General features: G+C 38.1%; 1 protein-coding gene across 1 annotated transcript in view; it reads right to left on the bottom strand.

The window, feature by feature from the left end:
• DCBLD2 (discoidin, CUB and LCCL domain containing 2) overlaps window positions 1–21,121 on the bottom strand; it is an 88,461-nt gene that overhangs the window by 65,303 nt on the left and 2,037 nt on the right. Inside the window, exon 2 of the mRNA XM_030329151.1 lies at window positions 4,881–5,108. Within this exon, the coding sequence (XP_030185011.1) occupies window positions 4,881–5,108 (228 nt within the window). The remainder of the gene's footprint in view (window positions 1–4,880; window positions 5,109–21,121) is intronic.

Genomic DNA, 21,121 nt, shown 5'->3' with positions numbered 1-21,121 from the left:
TGGACACTTGTCTGAGCTACTGAGGCACTCCAGAAGAGTATTTAAAAATAAAACAATAAACTCAAAGAAAGAACATGTGAATCAAGGACATATTTACATAAAATCAAATTGACCCTCAAGTCTTCATGTAATACAAATTTAAAAATAAGCAGTTTTTTTAAATGTTTATTTTTGAGAGAGAGAGAGAGAGAGACAGAGCACGAGCAGGGGAGGGGCAGAGAGAGACGGAGACACAGAATCCGAAGCAGGCTCCAGACTCTGAGCTGTCAGCACAGAGCGTGACATGGAGCTTGAACCCACGAATCATGAGACCATGACCTGAGCCAAAGCTGGAGGCTTAACTGAACTACCCAGATGCCCCTAAAAAGCAATTTTAAACATGCAAGAAATTCTGCACCCATAAGTTCTGCTTCAAGAATCAATCTAGTCTAAGATGAATTTTACCCATTCACAGTATGACTGGGAGAACTTGCGCAAAAGGCTGAAAATGAACATTTGTTATTTTTATTTTTTTTATTTATTTAAAAAATTTTTTTTAATGTTTATTTATTTCTGAGACAGAGACAGAGCATGAACAGGGGAGGGGCAGAGAGAGAGGGAGACACAGAATCCAAAGCAGGCTCCAGGCTCTGAGCTGTCAGCACAGAGCCCGACACGGGGCTCGAGCTCACAGACTGTGAGATCATGACCTGAGCCGAAGCCGGACGCTCAACCGACTGAGCCACCCAGGTGCCCCCATTTGTTATTTTTAAATACAGAACTAGAGAGGCGCCTGGGTCGCTCAGTTAGGTAAATATCTGAATTGAGGTCAGGTCATGATCTTGAAGTTCATGACTTTGAGCCCCACATTGGGCTCCATATTGACAGTGTGGAGCCTGCTTGCGATTCTGTCTCTCTCCCTCTCAACCTCTCCCTGCCCCTCCCCAACTTGCACTCTCTCTCAAAATAAATAAATAAACCTTAAAAAATTAAAACAAAACAGATCCAGAAAAGTTAGAGAGGGGTTGAAGAATAAAAGGTTATATGATATAGGCTGCATGTTATGAATTTATGTTCTAACAGAGTAAAAGTAGGGAAAAGAAGAGAGGAAAAGAGGAGGTAGAATAGTTCATTGAATGTTATGTAGCAGGTAGCACAGACAATTGGTAGGAGTTAAAGAACACCATCAAAAAAAGACAAATCATCGGCGCCTGGGTGGCTCAGCCGGTTAAGCATCCGACTTCAGCTCAGATCATGATCTTACAGTCTGTGAGCTCGAGCCCCACGTCGGGCTCTGTGCTGACAGCTCAGAGCCTGGAGCCTGCTTCAGATTGTGTCTCCCTCTCTCTGACCCGCCCCCATTCATGCTCTGTCTCTCTCTGTCTCAAAAATAAACATTAAAAAAATTGTTTTAGGGGCGCCTGGGTGGCACAGTCGGTTAGGCGTCCGACTTCAGCCGGGTCGCGATCTCGCGGTCTGTGGGTTCGAGCCCCGCGTCGGGCTCTGGGCTGGTGGCTCAGAGCCTGGAGCCTGTTTCCGATTCTGTGTCTCCCTCTCTCTCTGCCCCTCCCCCGTTCATGCTCTGTCTCTCTCTGTCCCAAAAATAAATAAACGTTGAAAAAAAAAAATTTGTTTTAAAAAAAGATAGTATAAATTGAAAGATAACACTTAGAACAAAATTATAAAACTTATTAAACTCCAAAAGCAGTTTTAAAATAAAAAGGAAAGAAAACAATGTAAAGAAATACGAACAAGGTGTGCCTGGGTGACTCAGTCAGTTGAAGTGTCTGACTCTTAATTTCAGCTCAGGTCATGATCCCAGGGTCATGGGATCAAGCCCCATGTCAGGCTCTGAGCTAGGCATGGAGCCTGCCTAAGACTCATTCATATTCTCTCTCTCTCTCTCTCTCTCTCTCTCTCTCTCTCTCTCTCTCTCTCCCCCCTCCTCTGTTTCGCTCCCCCACTTTCACTCTCTCTCTCTCAAACCAAAAAAAAAAAAAAAAAAACCAAAAGAAAGAAATAAGCACAACAAATACATATAATTATAGCTTAAAATACGATAAACTTGAGATAAAACATTCCAATTTTATAAATAAGTGCAAATGGGCTTAACTATCAAAAAAATTTTTTTTAATTTACTTCACAAAATAAACCGTGAAAAATGTGCTACATACAAGAAACACATACAAAACAAAATGATATAGAAAGGCTAAAAATAGCAAAGCAGGTATACCAGGCAAATGAAAACAGAAAGAGACAAGGAGGATATGCAGATATTGAGAGACAAAGAATTCAAACTAAAAGTATTATTAGACATGACAAAGGAAACGTCTAATGCTGGAGGTCACAATTTAAAATAAAGATATTATAATCAAGAATATTTATGCAACACTGCAACTCCCATAAAAGCAAAATCCCAAGGAAAAACAGGAAAAAAGAGACATACCAATCAAGTAGGTAAAAATAAAGATATGTGTAGAAAATCTAAACAGAAGGGCGCGTGGGTGGCTTAGTCGGTTAAGTGTCCGACTTCAGCTCAGGTCATGATTTCACAGTTTGTGAGTTTGAGCCCCGAGTCAGGCTCTGAGATGACAGCTCAGAGCCTGCAGCCTCCTTCAGATTCTGTCTCTCTCTCTCTCTCTGCCCCTCTCCTGCTTGTGCTATGTCTCTCTCTCTCTCAAAAATAAACATTAAAAAAAGTTAAAAAAAAAAAAAAGAAAATCTAAACAATAAATAAGACAAATCTTCTGAATGTATATCAAACTTTGCATCTTGATATTAGCGAATAAACCTTCTCAAGCATACACGGGACATTCATAATAAAGGTTATATATTAGGTTATGCAGAAAATATTAGCAAGCTCCATGAAATAGTGATACCCCTTCCAACCACACTCAGAAATATTTATGACCACAATGCAGTAAAAATAAAAATTATTAACAGCAGCAAAGAAAGGTACTTCCAACAGGAAATAAATCTACTTATGTATTATTTACCCAATAGTAAACAGTTAGTGGGTAAAAGGGAAATACAAAACAAATTACAGAATTCCAAAAAAGTATTGATAACACTATAAATCAATCTGTGGCATATCAAATTAAACCCCACAGCTTTAGACATACTTATCAATAAAAATGAAAGAATGTAAATCAATTAAAATTCTTTTCTAAAAGCTCAGAAACAAATGGCAAAATAAGCTCAAAACGAGTATAATGAAGAAAATAAAATAACAGAACTAGAAACAAAGATTAATAAGGGAGAGAAAAAAAGAACAGATCTAAATACAGTTAATAAATCAAATTCCATTTTTTGAAGAAACAAAATAGGCAAACCACTGGCTGACATGGGGGAAAAAAAGAGTACAAATAAAGAAAACAAACAAAAAATGTCATGAAGAAAATAACCATTGACAAAACCACTGAAATAACCATTAGAAAAAAAAGCCATAGGATTCTATTTTGCAGACATCACTGCAAATGAATTTGAAGACCCAGGTGAACTGGGTAATTTACCAGGCAAACAACTTACTAAAACTGAATTACTTAAAGATAAAATCCGAAACAGATCATACTTAGAAAAAATAGAGAAGGGGCACCTAGGTGACTCAGTTAAGCATCTGACTCTAGGTTTTGGCTCAGGTCATAATCTCGCAGTTTGTGAGTTTGAGTCCTGCATCAGACTCTGCACTGTCAGTGTGGAGATTAATAACTTGGGATTCTTTCTCTCTCTGCTCCTCCCTCTACTTGCATGCTCTCTCTTAAAATAAGTAAATAAACTTAAAAAAAAAAAAAAGGAAAAAAGAAAGAAAATAATAAAGAACGACCCTACCAAAAAAAAAAAAAAAAAAAAAAAAGAAAAAAAAGCACCAGGCCTTGCTCCCACAGGTAAGAGGCCAAAAAATAGAGAAGACATGAAGGATTAGACCAGAGATGGGGAAGAGGCGAGAGGATGAACATCACACTTAAAGATACTGGGTTCCAATTATACTTCTAAAAGACATTTTATACATTTGTACCAATCAATGTTTCCAAATTAACTCAGAAAGAATTCAAGATTTCTTTATGATGTTAGCTCACCCAAAGAGTCTTAGATTTTTTCTGCCTTTCCTAAAACAAAGGGACTGTTCTCTAAAAGCCAAAGGTTCTTACCTTAACGACAGAGTAGATTCTCCTGGGAAGCTTTAAAAATACAGGGGCGTGGGTCCCACCCAATCAATTCTGATTCAACTGGTCCAGGATGGGGACCAGGTATACAGTATTATTTAAAGTCTTTCCAGGTGACTCTAATATGCAGGCATAATTGAAAACCACTGATCTTAGCTAAGAATAACAACTATAGTAGCTAATATTTACTAAGCATATATTATGTGTTAGGTACTCTTCTTAGCACTTTACATGTTACTAATTCATTCTCTAGTTTACAAATGAAAAAACAGGTCAGGTAACTCACCCAAAGTCACACATATGCTAACAGCAGAGAGAGGGTTTAAAACCAGGCAGTTTGGATCCAAAACCCATGCTTTAATCACCATGATATACTGCCTCCTAAGTGTGAATTATGCGTGAATTCTACCTGTATTCTTTAGTTGCAAATAAAGTGATCAGGAAAAAAACAAAACAAAAAAATGAGATAATTAATGTCCTCCTTCTTGGAAGCAGTACATCCTGCTTGCAAAAGTACATCCTGTTGCAAAAGTACCAACAAGCTTATTTGGAGAGTAAATAAACAGACAAGAATCTTCTCTTCCCAAAAGGTTCAAATTGAGATTTCCACACATGGTCCACACAAATAATTTCTTACATATCATCCTATACAACCTAGTTATTCAATGTCAAGTATCAAACATTGCTTTAGCTTTAAAACTCAGGGCAGTGATGTACATTTACAAGAAAAATTCCTACCTATTTCAGTTCTGCTAACTCCAATGCCATTATAAATTCTCAAGTAATTAAAATGACAAGAATCAGAATCTTCAATGTCAAAGTCACCAAATTTGATGCGCACTCTCTCTCCCATCTTTACACGGATCTCCCATTCACAAACGGTGCTGTTGGGATAGGTCTGTGGGTAGTTTATGGACATGAGGGTCCCACTTTCAGGGCCTAGTACAGTATGTCCACATCCATCACCTTTAAAAAAAAAAAGAGTTAAAAGAACGATAAATTATTATTACATCTTTAACTTATACTATAAATAATCAGGATTCTTTTGTGAAAATTTAAAAATATGTATGGCAGATATTTTATGCCACCAATACTTTCCTTACACAAGATAAAAGGGATGATAGAGTTCTTAATATATCTACTCACAGGAGCCAAGAGAGAAGCCAGGTAAGGTCAAAATGATCAATGATTATCCTTATTCAAAGAACTTTCCAATCTGAATAAACAGATTTATTAGCTTAACAATAGATTTATACACATATCACAATTCCAATCTTTAAAAGAGTATTAATTCATAGTAACTGTTCAAAGACAACATAAACTATAAAAATAAAAGTATGTGATCAGCTTCATCCATTTATTTATAAATATAAACCTTTCTAAAATCTGTGAGAAGACTAAAGGTTATGCAGATTACTGATCACAGTATTACAAGGCATTCATCCTTGAAGGCATTAAAGCAATATTTAATGAAATTTAATTTTACATTCTACTGAAATTGGACTTTGGAGTACTCCCCCTCCTAAAACCTCACTTTTTCCTACCAAATGAGGAGGAAAAAATGGCATTTGTACATCATGAAACATTAGGAAAAATAACCTTCCTATCTTGGTAGCAGCAGGATTTGCTCCAGCAATTCGTTCTGCAACTGGATATGGGGACTCAGGTAACTTAACATAGTACTATTATTTGCACCCTTCCCTTTCTCATAAACAGTGGTATTTGGGCACCTAGCAGAGGCATGCAGTGGTAAGAAGTTTCAGGTGCTGCTCCAATTGTACCAGTCAGCATTCCTTAATGATGGGATTCAATGATGAATCTCTTTTAAATCTCTATAAAAGGCCGGGGCGCCTGGGTGGCGCAGTCGGTTAAGCGTCTGACTTCAGCCAGGTCACGATCTCGCGGTCCGTGAGTTCAAGCCCCGCATCAGGCTCTGGGCTGATGGCTCAGAGCCTGGAGCCTGTTTCCGATTCTGTGTCTCCCTCTCTCTCTGCCCCTCCCCCGTTCATGCTCTGTCTCTCTATCCCAAAAATAAATAAAAACGTTGAAAAAAAATTTTTTAAAATAAATCTCCAAAAGGAAGATGGGTACACTGTACTAAAACGATAGTATTTTTTCGTTCAAAAATAGCCACCTATAATCACCTTTGGAATAATTCAGTACTTACACAAAAAAACTATACTAAAAGTGACAGTGCTGAGTTTTATTTATTTATTTTTTAAATGTTTATTTTTGAGAGAGACAGAGAATGATCAGGGGAGGGGGAGAGAGCGAGAGAGAGATAGAGAGAGAGAGAGAGAGAGAGAGGGAGAGAGAGTGAGAGAGAGAGAGAGAGAGAGAGAGAGAGAGACAGAATCTGAAGCAGGCCCCAGGCTCTGACCTGTCAGCACAGAGCCTGACGCGGGGCTTGAACTCACGAACTGTGAGATCATGACTGGAGCTGAAGTCAGATGCTTAGCCAACTGAGCCACCCAGGCGCCCCAGTGCTGAGTTTTAAAGTCAATATAGATATAGATGGCTGTAACAGAATTTTCTATTATGTTGATTTATTATTTTTAAGAACAATGCAGTGCTGATATCATTTGCTAGAACAAATAAAAGCTTTAAAGGCCTGTAAGAAGTTAATACAGTATCCAGCAAGTAGTTGCAAAATAAATGTTTATTAATTGGATGTATAAGGAAATTGTACATGAACCAATGAAAAAGTAATTTCAAACCAGTCTCAAAACTAAATTTTTTGAAAAGTTTTTTTTTTTTTTTTTTTTAAGTTTATTTGAGGAAGACAGAGAGAGTGTGAGCAGGGGTGGGGCAGAGGGAGAGAGGGAATCCCAAGCAGGCTCCGTAGGGTCAGAGCAGAGCCAGATGTGGGGCTCGAATTCACAAAACTGAGATCATGACCTGAGCCAATATCAAGAGTTGGGACACTTAACCGACTGAGCTACCCAGGCACCCCTCAAAACTAACTTTAATAAAAGAACACTCTGTATAAGCTTATGATGACAATACTTTATATCCTTTCCTGATCAAGCAATTCTCAAATCCGTCCTATTGTTAGCCTACTTTTAAATGTTTAATTTTGAGAGACAGAGAAAGAGAGTGCATACACAGAGGAGGCATTTGACAAAGGATCCAAAGTGGGCTCCATGCTAACAGCAGAGTCCGACACGGAACTCAAACCCATGAACCTTGAGATTATGACCTGAGCCAAGGTCTGGATACTTAACTGACTGAGCCACCCAGGAGCCCCTAGCCTATTTTAAAGGCCAATACTAGCAATCTGGCTTCCTAAACGAATATCTCACATAAAGCTCAGCTTTTGAGCAATGTTAAAACTTCAGCTCTCTCTACACCTGCTTTCATTCTACACACAAAAACTAGGCATAGCCACTCAATGATATATAAAGGCACCATGAAATAAACATGTGAGTTTTTGTGATATATTCACTGATGTTTTGCAAATATAAAATGTAAATGTTAGATAACTTAGAAGAAAAAAAACCCACAAATTTTCCCTGAAACCATCAAGAAAATACCTTGAATATCTCTGAGTATCATCCAAATTAGAAACACAGGGATATAAAAACTGTCTCTGTAAAAATAAATGAATTGTAATATAAATAACTTTTGAATAATCATTAACATTTTTCCTTAGAGAAAAAAAAACTATCCCCTAAGACAAAGTTTCTAACGTTATGAAACTAGTTTGAAATGTTTTCTTAATACTGAAAAGATGAAAATGTGCTTTCTGGAATGCTTAAATCTTTGAAAAGCAGCGGCTGAACAAATGAAATAACTCAAAATATAAATGTATTTTCTTTAGTGAATAGAACTAAAGCAGCTTTTTAAGTGTCTGGAAGTGTTGATGGATTTCAGGAAGCCAAGAATTTCCTATTAACAGCTGAATTCATGACTTAGTAATGGCAGATTGTCCCAACTAACGAATTCCCCATAGGCTATTATTTAACTTAAGGTTGCCATTTTAAGATGAATTTTACAAAAGTACAAGCAGTGTTAGTAATTTTTATGTCTTTATGCTCATATTTATGTTTGATTCTCAATAGGTAATACACAAAATGTTTCTTGCCCTTTCCTCTATAGAGCACAATTTCTACAAGTCAACAAAATAAATATAATTGATGAAAAACAGGACTTTTACATGCATGCTGATGAAGAAAACAATTAAAATGGAGAGGTCTTTTTTCAGTATCTTGTGTAGGGGGAGGGCATGAACAGTCTACAAGTAACGTGCCAAGAATGTTCTAAAATATGTGATGGAGTTCAGAGCTTCCTCCTCCAGCAAAAAGATGATATGCACCAGAAACCAAAGTGAAGAGAGTCTCAAATCTACTACTACAGTGAACGAGTTTGAATGTTTCATATGCCCAAGACTTTGATAAATTTACCTGACAAAATAAATAGCTTAGCTGGTCTGGACAAACACTTACTGCTATGAAGTATATGTTTAGAATATTCCAGTTTGAAAGGGGAAGCTGGGCTTATACATTATCACTAGGCCAGCAGTTCTCAAATGTTTTTCTCAGTTATTCCCAAATAAGAAATACATTTTACATTGTATGCCTACACCCATGCATGTACAATCCTGACCTACTCTGGTCCCCACCAGCACTCAGAAAACCACTGTACTAGGCATCCAAAGGTCATAATGTTGAATTCTCAAAGAAAGACCCTGTCCTCACTTTTACCCCCAACTTAGAAAATGTGCTTGCCGTTTATTTTCACAGTTCTTAAAAGCAAATCCTATTCTGCACAATACTTAAAATAACAAAGTATTTAAAAGTAAAACTAAAATCTGGAAAATATTCTTTATCAACTAATCACCTAATACACTCAGAGCAGTGGTGCTCAAATGGGCAGTGAGGGGGAGGCTCCCACGGGAGCAATTTTACCTCCCATTTGGCAATGTCTGGAGATATTTTTGGTTGCCACAACTGAGGGGGTGGGATCCTACTGGCATCTGGGGGTAGAAGTCAAGAATGCTGCTAAAGATCCTACAATGTGCACAGGACAGCCCCCAGAATAAAGGGTTGATGTTACATGTCAGGAGTACTGGGGTTGAGAAGACTGACTTGGAGCAAAGGCTAGGACAACTCAGACAGAAGATCTGAGTGAGTTCTTGGCTGGGTTTCCTTTGGCCCAAAGGATAATGCTGTTCTGTCCACTAAGGGTACAACCTAGGGCATACTTTCCCTGCTGTGGTCAGTAGTTGCACTAAAGAGTTTTACAGTCCCACTTCCCAATTTTTATAAGTCAATGGAGGTTAAAGGAGAGAAAACGTCCTTTTTATTAGCCTACATCCCTGGAATAACTTTTTTTCTGGGTCAGGAACTCTTAAAATTAGGGTTTAAAAAAGGGTGCGAATAGGGTCAGGAGTAAGTCTCCTAATTTTCTGCTTAGCTTTGTATGTTGGAAAGAATAATGATCTGTGACCAAGCTACACTGCCTCTTGTTATTCATTTTCACGAGGCAGAATTGACAAAGACAGCATAACTACTATGGGGAAAAAAAACTTTCACATGGTTTTCCTAGGACCAATCCATACACTATCACCCATTAACTCCAACATCACCAAATCTTTCTCCTTCTCAACTCCATCACCACCACCATTGCTGCCAGCTTCTCCTCCTCCCCCTCCTCCTCTAGATGGTCTCCACGAAAGTATAACTGACCATCCAGGATAGAAGCCTGTCAATGTAATTTTTGAATTTCAATTTTATTTCAGTGAAGAAGAGACACTGGAATTTGATCTCACTGCTCCTTTGTTTGGCTGCAGATTTATCTAGGGAATTACTCATAGAACATGTGTTCACTTCCTCTGAAGAGTCTAAGGTCAGATGTGTTAAGCCAGATACAAGTTTTGGTATTGTTCCAGGAAAATAACTGAGTATTTTTTTAAACTACGTATCCCTAGAGAAAACAGAAAGAACATTAAACATATTTAAATAATAACGTATTAATACAATAAAGAAGATATGCTTATTTTAGGCTTCTCTAAACTTCAAATCAAATGTGGTTTTTTTGCATACATGCTCATGATACTGATTACATGTGACCTTGCAGCCACTCCCATATTTTAGTCACACTAATACAGAATATAAATCATACTAATGACTGAATCGTATTAACACAAACACTGCATGACTTCTAAAAATACTTTCTTCAACACCAAACACAAATGCAGGATGCTTGCACAAATAATGCCACAAATGTGGAGCAATGTAACTTTCATGATGACCATCATGAACTGGGAAAGGTTCAGACTTTTCCAGCAAGCTTTCAAGGATTTTTTTTCTTTTTTAATCATTATGAACAGGTGAGTCTGACTACACTTGCTCTAAGTAAGTGTGTCATTTCTGTCACATCTTCTAATGCATCTGTGAGATCTTATAAGCTGGAAAAAGAGGCATTTAGAGTAGAAAAGCATTCAAAGGAGTAACTTGCAAGAGTTAACTAAAACATCCTATTTCATTTGGATATGATGAAGATTTTTAGTGTAATATTTAGCATTGTGAATTTTTGGACTGAAGTACTCTATGAGTCCTATTACTATAAGATTTTTAAAATTGCATCACTACATATCTCAAATAAATAATTCAAGGTACTACTTTAATTCCACTCATTTTTTAAAAATACTACATAAGATGGATATGCTCAGAGAGCCTAAAGAAGGTCACTGTGACAATTTTTAGAAAAAGAAATAGCTCCCAGCTTCATTCTTTTTTAAGCCCAAACTATTCTCTGCATGTGTGATAATTTACAAAATTGAATTACATGAAGGAACGTGAGAAGTAAAAATCCTCTTTAACCCCCACTAAGCACACATCCTACTTAGAACATAATGGTTAGGCAAATGAGCTCTGGAGTCCTGGCATGATTTTAAATGCCCTATCCAGCACTCACTGTGACTTTCAGAAGGTTATTTATTGCTGCTAAATCTCAGCTCCCTAAAATGGGGATACAAACAATTCAAACACAAAGGGCACAAATTAAATGAGACATTGTATGAAAACACCTAGTACTGAGGGCCTAACCTATAATAATGCGCTCAATAAACACTCTTTTGTTTGAGGGTACCATTCCAGTCATAAAAGAGCGGAAAGGCTTTTGCCCGTCATACGTAGATACAGGGCATTTGGCTACAATCTAGCTAAAGTAACAGAACAACTGTCCATTACTTTAGGAAATGTACAGCAGCTTTAAAGTTTCAAGTGTAGTGTTCTTGTGAAAAGTATAAACCCAAGAGAAAGTAACTCTCACTGAACTTCTCAGGGATGACCTCTACTTCTCTTCAGTAACTCTCCAAATCACAAGCCGGGCTTTGTTTTTGCCATTATTAGAGATACTTTCACCCACCTGTGAAAACTCAAACACTTTAAAGTCTCAGCTAGTCAGTCTTCTTATACCCACATACTTTCCGTGAACTTGACTTCTCTCTTTTCTCCCCGTCTATTAATCTTGTCCTGGCCTCATGTCTTTCCCTACAGAGCCTAGGCTTCATGTCCAGTATGTTAACTACCTCTTCCTGGTACTCTCAATTCCTAGCCATTGTGTCCTTCTTGAGTATCTACCTGTCAAACCCTCAACCCTGGTTCACATAACCTCTCTCTGCCAAAGAGCTGAGCACTACTGTGAAAACACGCCACACACACACACACACACACACACACACACACACACACACACACTCCAGGGGGATAGGTGTCATTAGAGTAACGGGTTCCAATCTCAGAAGGGCACTCACAGCCACTCAGTATTCTCTTATTCAGTGGTTCTCAAAATGTAATCAACATTAAAATCACCTCAGGGCTAATTAAATTAAAGGTTCTCAGGTTCCCCCCCATCTCCATAGATTCTAATAAGTATGTCAGAAAAATTATCTTAAACTTAGACATTGGTTAAAAAAAAATGGTCAACAGCATATCTTCTAAATGTCACAGAAGCTAAAAGCTGCCCAAGGAATATAGAGCAAAATATTTATTTGGATTTGCTATATTTATCACTGCTTAAAGGTCCCAGTTTTCATTACATGTCAATGTATATAGTTTCTTATCTGGTAGAGATGCAAATCATTTCTGTGCAGCTGAAAAGATAATCCCAAAAGTTAGTTTATGACCCTATTGGCCCATTACCCAGATTTAGCAATTTAGCAATCACATCTAATCTGGCAATCACATCTTGTAACACCTGGTTTCTCAAATACTCTTAGGACAGGTTTTAACACCTTACTGATTCCCTCATTAATGAATGAACTGAATAAAATCTTTGACACGTGTTCATTTTATATTTGCATGGCATGATTTTGCCTCTTTTGCAAATTCTAACCTGTAAAACAGCTTGTCAGTGGGAGCTAGGTTTTGCAATTTAACAAATCATAAGACACTAACAATAACGGCAACAACAACAAAACCCACAAAAAACTCTTTCCACCCAGTGTACCCTGACCTCTACCATCTTCTTGCTCACTTTTCCTTTCTTTTACAAAGAAGTTTCTTCTAGTCTCCATAGTTGATGTCTTACTTCTTTGCTTCCTGTTCTAAGTTCCAATGCACTGCAATTCAGCTTCCAAAAAGAAAAGTTTAAGTCCTAATTTCTGGTACCAATGAGTATAACCTTATTTGGAAACAGGGTCTTAACAGATGTCATCAAGTTAAAATGAGGTCATACTGGTTAAGGTGGACCCTCATTCAATGACAGGTGTCCTTAGATAAAGAGAAAAATGTGGACATGGTTACAGACACAGGAAGAATACTACATTACAGAGGCAGAGACTGGAATGATGCAAAGGAACTCTGAAGATTAAAACTCCAGAAGCTAGGGAGGCAAGGAAAGACCCTCCCCCAGAATCTTCAACAGAGTATATAGCTGTGCTGACACCCCAATTTCAGAATTCTAGCCTCCAGAACACTAAGACAATAAAGTTCTGTTGCTTTAAGCTATCTAAATTTGTGGTAATTTGTTACGGCAGCCTTAGGAAATGCAGGCCTACTCACCAATGAAACTATTCACTAATGCAGCCAGTTTCCAAGCTGCCAAAAGTTAACATGATGAGGGAGCAAAAGGCAAGCTGAGGGCAAAAGCACAAGCACATACCCACAACCCCTTCCACCTCCCAGGTGTGACCTTCCCCAGACACTCCTGGCTGCCCAAGAACAAAGAAAGGGGAGAAACAACGGTTATCTGATAGCACAGTGATGTAGGAGTCTCCCATCAGTTTGCAACTGTCTTAATGATTTACAAGAAAAAAGCAATCTCCAGAAACCTACAGACTCTACCTCCTGGGGACCTAATGTCATCCTCCCCTCCACAGCATAGAAAATCTTATATAATCAGTCACTCTTCACACAACCCCAGCGCAGCTCTTTCTGCTCACGGGTACTGTCCCGTGCTGTAATAAAAACACCTTTTTGCACTGAAAACGTCCCAAGAATTCTCCCTTGGCCGTTGGCTCCGAACCCCACTCCAAACCACGTCAAATGGATACTTTTCCATCCTTATCATGTGTGACCTTTCCATATTATCTGGCATCGCTGGCCCTTCCTTCCCTCCCATCTTCCTTCCTTTGTACCTTCCCTCCCTCCTTAAAATTCTCCTTCCCTGGCTCAGTTTTTTGAACCAACTGCAACTTCTCTAGCATGTTCCTGGGCTTCTTACTGCCAACCACTGATGCTGTTCAGTTCCTCCCCCATTCTGGGTATTCTACCAGGGCTATCTCCCTACTTCCCTCAGTTACCACGAAGTCTCCAACCCTTCTCCTAATCCTCAAACCTGTCATCTACTTATATATTAAGCACCTCTGCTCATATTATTCACTCACTGAATAAAAATTTACGGACTTCCCAAACAGATTTGATCCCAGCCCTCAAACATTCTAGAAAGTGAGGTGAATTATGTATTTAAACACATAAGAGCATTAAGTAGATGCCATGGTCGATATGCCTAATATTTAAATCCAGGTGTCTGACTCCAAAGTCTCTTCTCTATACTTTCAAAGTCCACCAAAGCACAAAACGGTGAAGACAGACCAAGAAAGCGCTCAGGCTGTTCACAGTAAACACAAGCCAAAACCAAAAAGAAAAAAATCTGACAGTTTAAATGATACTTTCAGTAGAGCAGAGACTAGACTGCAAGGAAATCAGCATTTAACTAATATTTGTTGTGCACCAGCTACTCAGAAAATGTACAGCACAGACAGAGTCAATCGGTTAGTAAGTTTGTCACTGAAAAAACCAGATACAAGGTACCGGGCAAGCAAACAGCAAAGAGGAAAGATGTATACAAGCCAGCGGGTTTTTGAGCGTGTTTCCAGGTACAGAGTAAGAAGCCCATTCAAGTTTAAATTCTACTTAAACACAACTTACATTCCCTGATAAAGCAGTGCTCGAGTAAGTGGAAGAGATGGTTTCGGGAAGAAGGAAAGGTGAGGCAGGTATGCTGTGTAGGAGTTGAGCTCTACAAAGTGGAGGGGCCACTGTGCTCCTGCTGAGCAGTAAGCCCCATGGGAGATTTGATCAGTAGTCCTCACTGGTGGTAGGACTAGTCACAGTGGGACACATGACTTTCTCCAGTGACCCTGGGCTATCCAGAACCAGAGAAAGGCAGTGGGGACTGGCATGTAAGCCAGGTTGGGGATCTGTCAAGGACAAGAGGAAGGGCATGACAGAATGAAAGACCTGGGAGGCCACATTGAGGAAGTGAACCTAGAGATGGACAAATGTACTGGATGAAGGCAGAGGAACCTAAGTTTGATGTCTTGCTAATACCTCAGTCTGCCCCTCAGTGCAAAGTCCTCCAGAATTTTGTTCCCACTGACCTTTCCAGCCTTCATTTCTCATTACTTTCCTCTGACACCAGATTACTGAAACTATTATTCTCCAGGAATTGCAGCTGCCAAAGAAAAAGGAGGCAGGCAACTGTGAGAACCAAAATTAGTGCGACTCTTTGGTAATGTTGGAGATGGCCAGCAGTCAGCACTGAAATCAGAGTTTGAAAGACCCGGCAAAGGAGGGACCCAACTTGCTGACACTGATTTAGGCTGTTACTGACAAGACGGGCACAACTGTTTTCTAAGTAGCCATGGCTCTGGCTCTAGCTGAAGGACTTCTCTCACCGAGGGAGCAAAGAGGTCTAGCTCCCAGAAAGAGGTTGGCTGGGACATGCTAGGCCCTGAGCAAGTACGCAGTAAGGTCCAAGAGAGGGCTCTAGTACCATGAGACTGAGAAGCCCGGGCTCTGACAGCTAACTGTGGGGATTAGACAAGAAAAGTAACATGAAGGGCACGCAGATGCCCAGACACTAACGTTGAATAATGTACATGGGGCAACAGATTCACTCCAGAAATGGGTTCCCAATTCATATTTTTGAATGACAATTTAGTAGATATAAGAAGACAATGAGAAGACAATAAGAAGAAAACTTAAAAATCTCTGTCAGAACAAATATTTAATACACAGTGTGAATAATGGGTGGCTCAGTTAATTGTCTGACTTCGGCTCAAGTCATTATCTCACAGTTTGTGAGTTCGAGCCCCACACTGGGCACTGTGCTGACAGCTCAGAGCCTGGAGCCTGCTTCAGATTCTGTGACTCCCTTTCTTTCTGCACCTCCATCCCCCTCTCAAAAAAAAAATTTTTTTTTAAGTTTTTTTAAATACCCAGTGTGAATAATCAATGCAAAGAAATAAGTGAGAAGTACTATCTGGAAGGAGTGTGTGGGCAATGGTTAAAGAATTCTTCTCGGGGATAATACAATACCCAAGAAGGGTTGTGAAGGAACATCAGGAGCTTACCAAGGATGCAAGGAAAGAAAAAAGCTTTCTTTTTAAATAGACAAAATAGCATATGTAAAGAGATCACTATAGGGAACAAGGCAAAAAAAGCATGAAATTATACCTCAGAGCATTAAGTCTTACACATGAAATATATATATAAAACGGGTGGGGATGCTGGTATAAGATTAAGTTAGAGAAGAAGGTAGACACCAGACTGTAAAAACAATTACATGTGTAACACGCAAAGGAATTTGGAATGTATCTTACAGGTGATCAAGAGGCTGCCGGCCACACTATGGAAGTATTAACATAGTTCCAGGAAGGCAAGTACCCCAGGGCCCAGAACCATTGCCAGCAGTAACCAACCAGCAAATATCTGCCCAATTATTAGGCAGGGGTGCAAGGTAGGGGGCTCAAAAGGAGGAAGTAGTAAGCCAGGACCAGGTACTTAGAGTCTGGCTACTCAATGCAACAGGACAAGCTTTTATACCCCCATGCTTTCCTGACTCCTTGGTGTTCTGATGCTGTGATCTTTACTTCTCAAATGTCTGTCATCCCTGTGGACTACAAACATACCAGTGCTTTAAAGCTCACTCAGTTATCAGCAAGGCTTCTCCTATTCCCCTAGGCATTGTGAGCTCTTCCTCCCTTCAAACCCACAGCACTATGCAACCTCCCCTGGTTATTTTTAGATATAATCCAACTGAATTATTTCCCCAATGAGACTGTAGGTTCTCCGAAGACAATTATAATATTTTACTCTTCTCTAAATGTCTCAAGACTGTACTGACATATGTGCAAACATCTCTGGGAGCTCATCATAGCTGGTACTACTTCCTGCTATAAGTTCTTAATGAGAGGAGTACCAGCATCTTTTCTTTGACCAACCAAGCAATTCAGTTTTGACTGCAAACTTACATGCACCCTACTCAACAAAAGCCATGCAAGAAACTTGGCCTACTCTCAGAAAGCTTAGTTGAGGGAGGCTGCACCTTGGAGGGAGTCTTCCCCATAATTTCAAGTGACTAATCAACATCTTTCTTCCAACTACATATCCTTCAGAGTGCACGTTGATCTAACAGGCAATGTTTTAGCAGTCTTCTAAGAGCACCCCATTATCCCATCTGCTTCAGTGAACTCTGGCATTCATTAAATACTAGTTTATTTGAATATCTCTATTTTCTGTCCTTGTGGATTATGTTGATTTCCATGTAATAATCTGGAAATTAGCATTATGTTTCTTTTTTTTTTTTTAATTCAATGTTTGTTTATTTTTGAGAAAGAGACAGATCACCAGCAGGGGAGGGGCAGAGAGAGGAAAACAGAATCCAAACCAGGCTCCTGGCTCTGTGCTGATAGCTCAGAGCTCAAACCCAAGGACCACGAGATTATGACTTGAGCCGAAGTTCACGCTTAACTGACTGAGCCACCCAGGTGACCTGCATTATATGTTTCTAAGCTAATATTTTCAACTGAAATACCTTCTTACAAAAGATCTCACAATGAATGAAGAATTTAATCAAATGCGCTAAAGAAAATGCTGTAATAGCAATTCTGAACAATAGAGTAATTACTTCATAAATAATGAATTTTTACATTTTGAAGTTTTTGCTATATTTTTAAGTATGCTTGCATGTGTTAAATTAGCCTACACAATACACAATTTGAACACAATATGTCTACAGAACATAACAACATGATTAAAATTATAACCATGTAAGATTATGTAGGTGTGTGAATATAGAATAGAAAGAAACATAAAAATCGTAAGTTGATAGATTAGGGAGTAAAACTATGGATAATTATCAATTAAGTTTTTGGCTTAGAATCACCATTATCTGTACAATATTTAAAAAATACAGTGATAAGGCCATAAGGTTTTTATAAAGTAAACTGAATCCATGAGCCATACAAGAAAAACTGCCTGTCTTACTTCATATTTCAACAACCACATTTCACTATCTCTATGAAGCTTTTCCTAATCCTAACAATTTTAGGTCATCATTCTACATCCTTCCAGCTAATCAAGAAGTTGAAACAGAAACTTTATTTGCATGCATTCAATTAACGCCCAATATTACCACCTGAGCTTTCACATCCCACGTCATTTTGTAAAGTATAATCCTAAACTTAAAACCTACCTCTATGTAAATGGAGCCTTTCCGCATACTATAATCTTATGATTTTTTTATGGAAATTAATTCATTTGTCACGTTAATTCTAGCACTGGTACTTTCACCTACACCAATTTCATGGATATTAAGGTGTTGTTCTTATGTTGGTCTTCTAGAATGAACCTTAGATGTTCAGATAGAATTATTAACCATCTTCATAGGCAAATAATGTTTCTTCTTTGCTTATAACATTGGGAAATCTACCTAAAAATCATTGACCTGTAATTTTACAATGAATTTTTAATTTACAAGTTTTAAAAATACGGATTTTAAACCTGATCATTAGCACTTTGGAATTTGTGCTGTATTTCTAATTTTCACTGTGCGAAATTAATCGGAAACAGCAGAAAAAAGATGCTTTGATTTTGCCTCTCAACGAAACTACATATAAGAGGCCAAATGTTTTATCAGACCAAGAAAAGACAATGGAAAATTCTAAATTAACCTAATGTCAATATTAGAATTACAAATGTTCACTGCTGAGGCAGAAGTGTTCTTCATTTCTGACAATTCACAAATATTGTTCAAAAATTATTTACCTGCGTCACAGCCAAATAAAGGCATTACTTGACAGAAAACAACTTTTTCCCCCCCGCACATTAGTTCTGACATCATTGCAGAACTGAATGATTAAGAAAGAACCTGACTTGTTTCACAGATTTATTAGCAAACAAAAATCAATACCTTCACAAATATTTCACGGTAATAGGTATAAACAAGTCAGTCTTAATAAATTTTAAAAATTAACTTCCTGGGGAGCACCTCGGTTGGTTAAGCGTCCAACTTTGGCTCAGGTCATGATCACACGGTTTGTGAGTCCGAGCCCTGAGTTGGGCTCTATGCTGACAGCTCAGTGCCTGGAGCTGGCTTCAGATTCTGTGTCTCCCTTTCTCTCTGACCCTCCCCTGCTCGAACTCTGTGTGTGTGTCTCTCTCTGCCTCTCTCTCTCAAAAACAAACATTAAAAATTTTTTTTTTTAATTAATGTCCTGATATTTTACCACATTCAAATAAACATCTAACCCAAGAAGGGAGGCAAGTCCTCAAGGACACAAATGAGGAAGCTGAGATCCTGAGATGAGGGGACACAAATTGATAGTCATAAAGTAAATCAGGGACACAGAATCATTCATAGACTCTCAACTTCCTATTAAATATACTTATTACACTAAATATGCAATCAAATACGCAAATAAATTTAACCAATTTAAGTTTTTTAGAAAGACGTGTTACAGTAAAATAGGCTTTCAACAACAAAAAACCCATCATAGTACAATCAGATGTGAATAAATACAATCTATGTATAAGTATATTAATGAAATAAGACTGGTTAAAAGACATCTCTGCTGTGAAGGGCTGACGGATTTTCAGACCACTGATAAATTTTATTCTGAGCCAAATGGAAAGAAAAATCACTGCCAGCAGAATATATGCTGAGTATTACATGACATTACAGCTCACCCTTGAAAAACGCAGAGGTTAAACACGCTGACCTCCCCGTGCATAGTCAAAAATCCACCTATAACTTTTGACTCCCCAAAACTTTACTAGTAGCTTACTGTTGACCAGAAGCCCTACCAGCCTTCCATATAACATAAACAGATGATTGACACATATTCTATATGCTACTGGTGTTATATGCTATATTTTTATAACAATACATAACTTTTTCTTAATTTTTAAATATTTTTGGGCTATTAAGTTCCTGAGTTTTTTCAAATGTTTGTGAATCTCCAAAAAATTTTCTAACATACTTATTAAAAAAAAAAAAATCGGCGCACAGTTTGACCTGTGTAGCTCAAGGGTCGACTGTAACTGGAATGAGAGTAATACCTTCTGCTACTTCAAATGATATCTGGAAGATTTAAAAAAAAATTTGAAGCACAGTTCTACCTCAACATATACATTAAATGCATTTCTATCTAGACTGGCCAAAGGGGGAAAAAAAACTGAAATATCATAAAACATTTTTTTCACAGCTTATATTTTGACTATATGTTAATTGCAGAAAATATGGAAAAGCATAAAGAAATACCCAAAAGACAACTACTATTTTATTTCTTTTCAGTCTTCTTCCAAAGACTTATAGAGTAAAAACTCCAGTTTGTCACTTAACACTACAAAATATAGACATTCCCATTATTAAAAATTCTAATGGAGTTTTAAAACACTTTCTTCATTTTTAAATTAGATTTCTTTTCACGTTATGTGAGGGAATACCAGTTGGATCCCAAAGCTTGTCTGTTAGATTAGTTAAGACTGGTTTAAAAGCAATTCTACCACCGACTGCATCAGGGTCCTTTGGATAAAAAATATAATTTTTAAAAATTAGGGGTATTGAAATCTCACACAATTCCTGTTTCCAGTGATGTATACCTAACTGGTTCTTATTTATCAACTTAATACACTCAAAATTAATAATGATAATCACTTATAGCTATATTATACTTTTCCCTTTGCAAAATTCCTATGTACTATCATTTCATTTTTTTTAGGCTATGGAATAGGTTATTCTCTTATCACAGATGTAGAAAACTGGTACAAAGAAATTAAGTGACCTCACAAAATTTACCCTATCAACTTAGCAGAACTAGAAATCGGGTCTTTTAAATTAACACCATCCTTTCTATTTGTGCTAATCTACACTGCTTATATAAGACATCGCTGTGAAAGAGAACCATGTGTTTGTTAAAACGCTGTGCAAAAAACCTAAGTTGAATGGGGGCACCTGGATGGCTCAGTCGGTTAAGCATCAGACTCTTGACCTCAGCTCACTCAAGTCACGATCTCAGGATTCGTGAATTCTAGCCCCGTGTCTTGGCCCTGCACTGGGAGCGCAGATCTTGCTCGGGATTCTCTTTCTCCTTCTCTCTCTGCCCCTCCCCTGCTTGCTGGCTCTCTCTCTCTCTCAAATAAATAAACTTAAGAAAATACAAACCCTGAAATTAAACCTTGAAAGAAAATAAGTTAATGTTGAGTGTTAATTAGGCCAGTTTCGAGAAATTCCAAAAACTAAGGCAA

This window comes from Lynx canadensis, chromosome C2 (assembly GCF_007474595.2).
Source record: "Lynx canadensis isolate LIC74 chromosome C2, mLynCan4.pri.v2, whole genome shotgun sequence".
NCBI classification, from domain to species: Eukaryota; Metazoa; Chordata; class Mammalia; order Carnivora; family Felidae; genus Lynx; species Lynx canadensis.
Note: the sequence above shows the minus strand (reverse complement) of the source record. Positions and strands in the feature narration are given on the sequence as shown.